The sequence below is a fragment of the Tripterygium wilfordii genome, chromosome 2, assembly GCF_013401445.1.
Source record: "Tripterygium wilfordii isolate XIE 37 chromosome 2, ASM1340144v1, whole genome shotgun sequence".
In the NCBI taxonomy this organism is placed as follows: Eukaryota; Viridiplantae; Streptophyta; class Magnoliopsida; order Celastrales; family Celastraceae; genus Tripterygium; species Tripterygium wilfordii.
In genome coordinates this window covers 5313157-5321482 of record NC_052233.1, presented here as the reverse complement: position 1 = coordinate 5321482, position 8326 = coordinate 5313157, and the positions used below count along the sequence as shown (strand labels likewise).

At 35.6% G+C, this 8326-nt stretch overlaps 1 protein-coding gene across 1 annotated transcript; it reads right to left on the bottom strand.

Moving 5' to 3' along the window:
- Window positions 1-4834: 4834 nt before the first annotated feature.
- On the bottom strand, window positions 4835-5451 carry LOC120005638 (putative protein TPRXL). Its single transcript, XM_038855402.1, has one exon. The coding sequence runs from the start codon at window positions 5425-5427 to the stop codon at window positions 4933-4935; it is 495 nt and encodes a 164-aa protein (XP_038711330.1). The 5' UTR covers window positions 5428-5451; the 3' UTR covers window positions 4835-4932.
- Between the last annotated feature and the right edge of the window lie 2875 nt (window positions 5452-8326).

The following is an 8326-nucleotide window of genomic DNA, read 5'->3' as shown; positions in this document are numbered from 1 at the left end:
CATGTATTTTGAGAGTAGATGGATATTTGTGATTGAGAATTTTGTTGAAAAATACTTACAGGTGATATTGATTGATTATATATATATATATATATATCTAGCATTTTTTAAAACCTTTTGCTTCGGCAAAATAGCTGCAACAAATATTAGAATCCAAAAATATAAACATTATTTGCCACAGTAATATAAGTGAGGCAAATGCAGTTGATTACTTTTTCGAATTCTATTTGCTTCAGGCACATTAGTGAAGCAAAAGGTGCAAACTTTGGCCACGATATTGTTTGCTTCACCTCCTTCCGATGCAAAGTTCATGCCACGACATACTTGTCTTGGTGAAAACTATTTGCTACATAGTCAAATGTCATTCCTTCATTGTCGTAGCAGTGCCGAAGTAAAAAATTGTTAGCCACGGAAAATTCATCCTATGGAGGCAAAAACTATGTATTCTAGTAGTGATCTTAGGAAGTTACAGAGGTGAATCTTTCCATGATTATTTTGGTTGCTTTGGAGCTTATGATAGTGGGTTTGTGGGGGATTTAGTGCAAGCAGTTTAGGTGCATATAGCAGAGGAGGCAAAGGCTATCAATACCCTAATTATCGAGAGCTTTTAAGGACTCCAACCATCAATGGTGTTGTTTGGATGGTGGGTCTCCATCTTCTTTCTCCTCTCGATCTGAAACCCTAGATTTTGAAATTTTGAAATTTTGAAAAGATTGGCCATGGGAAACATGAAGAAGATGAATATAGAAGGAGAAGGATGAACGATTTGGAGCTCATATGGTAGGGACAGTGGGGTGTTTAAAGATTGGGTATTTTGACAAGATTTTGGGGTGTACTTAGTAAATCGTGAGGTGTATATAGCGCTCATCAATATTTACACTCATGGAGGACCCCCCACATTAGACAAATGCAAGTTAAGTAGGTCAGTTTAATGACCCCGCCAAAATTTACGCAACTCTTTTTTTTTTGGTAACAAGGAACTCATCCAAGATACGGTTACATTTGACTCTGTGATAATTGAAAAGTTCTAGACACATGAATCCCCCATTGATGAAGCGCATCATGGTGAAAAGAACACCTACTTGAACTAGTTGATTCGACACACGAATACCAGATTTAAGACTTCAATATTTTGTTGATTCAAATGAATACCAAAGAATTGGAAAAGACTGTTGTCTCTCAATTTTTATAAAATAAAAATTGAAATCCCTCTATAAGATTATAACCTTAAATAGTAAATGGAACAAAACCCTAATCAAACCTTACACAATTTTCACAAGAAACAAATACTTCAAAAGGTTGATAAATAAAATTACTCCTAATAAAAAAGATACTTGACTCCTAAAAAATAATACTAATTGATTCACAAACAATAGATTTCCTAAAATATCAAAATCAAATATTTCATTCTGCATCATTTTCCCCTTGTTGGAGAAAAATACCTCGAGTTTTGAAGTAATGTAATAGGAAACCTCTTGACTTCTTGATCACCACTTGTGTATCCAACACACGAAACCACCTTGAGTTCTTGAATAAGTTTAGAAACAACATTAACAAAAAGTGCTCTCCATGTGGTTCTTCAAGTATTTCTGAAATAACAAAATCAATGAATTTAACAAGCACCAAAAGATTATCAGAATTTGGTACTTGAATGATGTCAAATTTATTCTCCATTAATTCTTCTTTAATCACTTCTTGCACAAAAAAATGTTAATCATCTTGATAAACATCAAAAATTGGCTCACATTGTTCATCCACGAACTCCAAGAAGGGTTTGGTTAAACCTATCACTTTTTGTTCCTCTTTATTAAAGATTGGTGTTGATGGTGCATCCATCCTTTCTCAATCTCCAAATAACTATCATAGACTGGTAATCCTACCTCCCACGATATTGGATCAGGATTTTTGACTTGTCTCTTTTCCATTGCGCCCTTGTCCCCAAAAAGGGTTAGCAAAGACTTCAAGATTTGGGCTCATCTGCCTCCTGCAGATTCAGTGGTGGTTTTATTCGTGGAGATGCAGTGTGACCTCTAATCATTGCATAAACAACTCCAACTGTCTCATAAATTGACCTTCCAATTGCCTCTCTTGCATCCACCTTCTCCAAAGTGCGTTCTTTTCGGCAACTTGTCTGCTTGGCGGCATGACTAGGAATGTGCAAAGCTTCAAGACACGAGTACTAGGAACAAGTCTATCTAAATATGTTGATTCGACACACGAATACCGTATGTAAGGCTCCAATACTTTGTTGATTCGAATGAATACCAAACAATTAGGAAAAGAGTGCTTTACAACGTAGTTAAAAGAACACCTACTTGGACCTATTGATTCGACACACAAATACCAAGAACAAGTCTACCTAAATTCATTGATTCGACACACGAATACCTAATTTATGGATTCAATACTTTGTTGATTCGAATGACTACCAAAAGTTAAGGAAAAGACAGTCGTCTCTTAATTTTTATAACATCAAAACTAAAATCCCTCAATGAGGTTACAACCTTAAATGGTAAATGGAACCAAAACCCTAATCAAACCCTACACAATTTTAATAGGAAATAAATACTTAAAAAAGTTAAAAATAAATAAATTACTCCTAATAAAAAAGATACTTGACTCCCAAAAAATAATACTAATTTATTCACAAACAATATATTTCGTAAAATATCAAAATCAAAAATATTTCATTCTGCATCATTCTCCCCTTATTAGAGAAAACTCAACCTCGAGTTTTAAAGTATTGTAATAGGAAACCTCTTGACTTCTTGATCACCACCCGTGTACTCAACATACGAAACCACCTTAAATTCTTGAATAAGTTTAGAAACAACATTAACAAAAAGTTCTCTCCATGTGGTTCTTCAAGTATTTCTAGAATAACAAAGTTAATGAATTCAACAGGCACCAAAAGAATATCGGGATTTGGTACTTGAATGATGTCAGATTTATCCTCCATTAATTCTTCTTTAATCTCTTTTTTATATCACAAACTCTAATTCATCCAGATAAACATAAAAAATTGACTCACATTGTTCATCCGCAAACTTCAAGAAGCGTTTGGTTAAACCTATCACTTTTTGTTCCTAGTTATTAAAGATTCGCGTTGATGGTGCATCCAATCCTTTTTCGATCTTCAAATAACTGTCATAGATTGGTAATTTTGCTTCCCACCGCCTTGGATCAGGATTTATGACATGTCTCCTTTCCCTTGCGCCCTCGTCCCCAAAAAGGGTTAGCGAAGACTTCGTCAAATTCGGTGACGGGTTTGTTGGTAGAGATGCAGCGCGGCCTCTAGCCATTGTGCAAACAACTCCAATTGTCTCATAAATTGACCTTCCAATCTTCGTTCCAACTTCTTGAAGCGTTGATTCATATCTTCATCCTCCCTTGCATACACCTTCTCCAAAGTCGCGTGCTTTCCGGTAGCTTGTCTCCTTGGCGGCATGACTAGGAACAGGCTAAGCTCCAATATCAACTGAGGTAAGGCAACATCGTGAAAAGAACATATACTTGGACCCGTTGATTCGACACACGAATACCAGAAATAAGTTTACCTAAACCTATTGATTTGACACACGAATACCGGATTTAAGGGTTTAATACTTTGTTGATTCGAATGAATACCAAACAATTGGGAAAAGACTGTTGTCTCTTTCCCTCATTGAGGTTGCAACCTTAAATAATTAATAGAACAAAACCCTAATCAAACCCTACACTATTTTAACGGGAACAAATATTTTAAAAAGTTAATAAATAAAATTACTCCTAACAAAAAGATACTTGATTCCAAAAAAATAATAATAATTGATTCACAAACAATAAATTTCTTATAATACCAAAATCAAATATTTCATTCTCTATCACAAATCCTAAGTTCAACTCAGTCAAAGTACTGCCTAATTGCTTTGTTGTTTCTATGGCAAACTGAAATCCACCGACAGAGCTCAGAAAATACGGACAGTTGATTTAAATATCGTGATTAGTTGTCGAAATTTCACCCTATACCAATCTACCCTTGCTTTGCTGGTAGAAGATTAATATATGATATATAATACCGAATCCAACATAAAAACACGAAAAGAAAACATTTATTGGTAGACATTTTGAGGCTTCTCCCACATACAAACTTTCAATAAATATTGTAATTATTGTAATGCTGTTTTTCAGGTCCCTCTGGTAATATTGGTCCTCAAACGATACTAGTGAAGATGGAAGCAGCAGATTTGGTTGTGATGGATGCATGCCCATGTGGACACACGTGGTGGCATTTCTAAATTGAGGATACATCTGAATTTAATTTCACTTGCTTCGGATCAAACTCTATTTACTTTGTTTTTTGTGTCGTAATATTTTATTAGTGCAATCAGAAGCTTCTTGGTTATGGATTAATGTGAATTTTGCTTTGTTCTCAATCAAGTTCATCACATGCCCCCTGAAGACAAGGCTGCAAGCAGATTCCTAGCCATAGAAGAAGCTAAGCCATTCTCACATCTCCTCAACCATGCACACATGCTTGAATCTTTTAGATGTTCATTAATTAAAGATGGAACTTAATTTTTTTTCCATTCATAATAAGAAGAAAGAAGAAGAAGAAGAGGAGGAGGAGGTCGAGGAGGAAAATACAAAATATAACAACGAGGGTTTGCTCGTATTCAATCAGTGATCACAAGTTGATCCAATAATAGTGGATTCTTTCATAAACTTAACTTCTTCTTCTTCTTTTCTTGAGAAAACTCCATTTACTAGTTCATATAGTTCCTGATTAAGTAGTAAGATAAAGCAGCAACGGATAGTAACGCAGTTGACAGGAGTTATTTCTCCTTAGGGGGGGGTTACGGGTTCAAGACTCATGAAATGCATGATTTGCTCATGTTTCACCTGTATGAATTGGGAAACTTTGTGCCTCACAAGACTCTTGTGGAGATATCTCTAATGAAGGACTAGTTTGATGAAAGATGAATACCAGCCTCTGGACCTAGCACTTGCTCTGCTTCCAAAGCAGAGAGTTGAAACAGGGGACTCCTCGTATTCTTCTTCGTCTTCTACTTCCTTATATGACTGTCTTGGGCTTGATGAATATCCTCCGTAATTTGGTGTTGTCATCGGAGATGATGGCACCAAGTAGGATTTAGGGCGCGAAGTCCATGACTGAGACGACGAGGATGAAGACGAAGACGAAGACGATGATGCAGGTGATGATGGGAGATTGTTACTTGTTCTTCGAAATATAGAGCTTAAAAGCTTTGCTTTGGAGTGTTTTTCGATGGGTTTATTCATTTTGACGTTGTAGTAGTAGGAAGGGGGAGGGCTCAGAGGAGGGAGAGGTGTCTCCCCCAACTTCACTCTTGGAGTTCCAGGTCGAGATTCCCATGAAAATGGAACTGAAACTTCTGCACTGCTTATTCCCTCTTCAACCTTCTTCATTTGCTGGACCTTTAGGGGGACTGAGCACCTTGTCATCACCATTAATTTCTCTGCTTTGCTTGGACTATAAGATATATAAAAGAGGGAAATATAGGGAGAGATCCTACGACTTTTCACTAAACAAAAGGTGTTTGTTTTGATTGTTGCGTTGACAAATTGGATTAGTTTTACTTAAGACTTAACTTTCAACTGCATTAATTGTGGCAAATGGCTTAGTTAATACTTGTAGACAATAGGGTTTCATTTTCCAATATGGGTTTTGTATTTAATGGAACGGCATACCTTTTTTTAAAAAAATATATATTATTGAGATGTTTGTTTTTTATTGGAATCGAATCTTAAGTACACATATACCTAACTCAGTCGATTGTCAATCGAGTCATCGCTAGTTGGAACGGCATACGTTAGATACATGCGTCTCATGCACCAGCACCTTGTATATGGATTACTTCATTAAGACCTTTCGACCTAACGTGCGTTGTTGCTTATTATATTGATTTATATATATTTTTTTAATGGGGGGTGCGTCATGTGACATTAATTGAAGATGCGATTATATAAAACTGGCTATGTTTTTTGTTTAATAGTGAGCATGTGGCTGGCAATTGAACAAGTGGAGTCATTAAATGCTATGTTGTGCCATGAAAGGAAAACTAAGAATATTTTAAGACGTTTAGCATCATCAACTACGATTATCCCCCTATATTATCTCATATCATAAAGTCGTACTGTAACAACGTCTTTATCAAATCTAACCCACTCCATTAGTCTCTTATTTAGGGATGTCAACGGATGGAGATTGGGGTAGGAAATTCTTTACCCATCCCCATACAAACCCTTATTTATCTCCGTTGAAATATTTGCTGGGTATTTTAATCTTCATTCCATCGTCGTACTCGTCCATGCGGGTAATCCCAACCCTTTTACCCATCCTCGTCAATTGTAATTTTAAGAATTTCGGTAATTGTAAAAACATTTGCAACTATAATTATGAGAATTCCAGTAAATATAAGAATGAATAAATTAATAAAAACATTTACAACTTGTTACCGGCTTTGCTGAAGTTATGCATTTCATTCTCATTATATACATAATACACTTACTATGGTGATTACAATAATTACTCTCTAAAACAATTAAACAAATAAAGCACATTGAATCATATTTGAAAAGGGTAAAGTGAAATACTTTATGCAAAACTTATTTGAATACGAAGACCCACCAAACGAGTGCATGGATCCATGTCGCTTTAGAAACATTTTATCCCTGCCAAGGATAGTGTATGGGATCCATTGTTGGGAGTGTATACTAAAAGCCCGAATTTTATGTATATATTAACTATTTGATTTTATGAATAAAGTGTTTAGTTATATTTTTCAATTGAGAATGATGAATGACATTTGTGTCTATTATTTAATATAATATATGAATTGGTATGTGGAGCTATATGCATGCATATAGAAGATCAATTCATAGGTTCTTATTAAATATGAGATTAGGTCACAACCAAGATGGAGTTGGACACACCATCGATGTAGTTGTGGTGCGATAGTGTAGTCGGCTTATTTTGGTGACAGAAAGTGAGAAATGCTTTGCCCTATCGTACTAGTACACTTTGTGTGTATTGACCGGATCAAAATACAAATCAATTGTTCTAGCTGACTGTATGAGCAATTGTACGTTTGTATATTTTGTTATTGAATTGTTTACGCTCTTAATTTACTGATGATTATCATTACGTGTGCACATGGTGTATGGGACTTTGATTTTACCAAAGGATGATGTCTAGATTAAAGGCCAATAATTTTAGGGAAGTTGGGTCACCGCATTGTATGCATGGTGGAAGATAACCAGTCAATAGAATTCATGTCCCTATTGGGATTACAAATACCCTCTTGAGGTGGCTTATAGGGTTTGGATTTGTGCCTAAGTCTTGCAAGCTGATTTTAATTAATTAGGCACAAGCAAACGAGTTAAGCGGATTTGTTCAAGGATCATAGACATCGATTAAATATATGATGTCAATGACATGTATTTAATTGATGGGTATTTGATACTTAACATGAGGAGGCGAATTAAATAATTATAACTTGAGGGACTCAAATTATAATTTGAGATAATATGGGGAGTTATTCAATATTAGATTTTGGTGAAAAAAATTTAATATTCATATTTACAAGTAAAACCTTGAATGCTGGGTTTGAACTTTTAAATATGGTCTAGCTCATATATTATCTCCCTTGTAGGTCCCCTGCTTAGCCTAAATAAGGATTGAGTTTGACCAAATGGGTTATGAACTAAACAATAGAGTATTGGGCTTGTTGTAATAAACAAGCACATGACTGGCCCATTCTAGGAAACCCTAGAGTGGGGGGGTCGGCCAAGGGTGTTATAAAACACCAAGTTTGGCCGGCCATACACACATGTGAGTGGAGAAAAAAGTTCATCCAAGGTATTCTCTCGTTCTTAGTTCATTAATTTGGTGCTAACGATCTTTGTTGTAGAGACCACTCTCCACATCAAGGATTGATTCTAGGGAATAAGGAGGAAGATTTACAAGTCGTAGAAGTCTGAATATCACCTACAACACAACACACGGCTAGTGAGGGTTTGTCGGATTTGGAATCAAGTTTTCAAGGATTACAATTAATAGAATGTTGAACTCTCCTTGTGAATCTTCATCCAAAAAATCCAAAAGGTATTTTTCTAAATCAAATAACTAGTATTCTGCAAACTTGGATTGGTTGAATGTAGTTCTAAAAGGATCATGAACATGTATGGAGTTTTAGGTAGCTTCCGTTGCATAAACAAACTTTTTGAAACCTAAAACTCAATTTACAAATAATTTTTCTCACATCCATGTCGCTACACAATCATTACTATCTCAACGAGCTGCAAC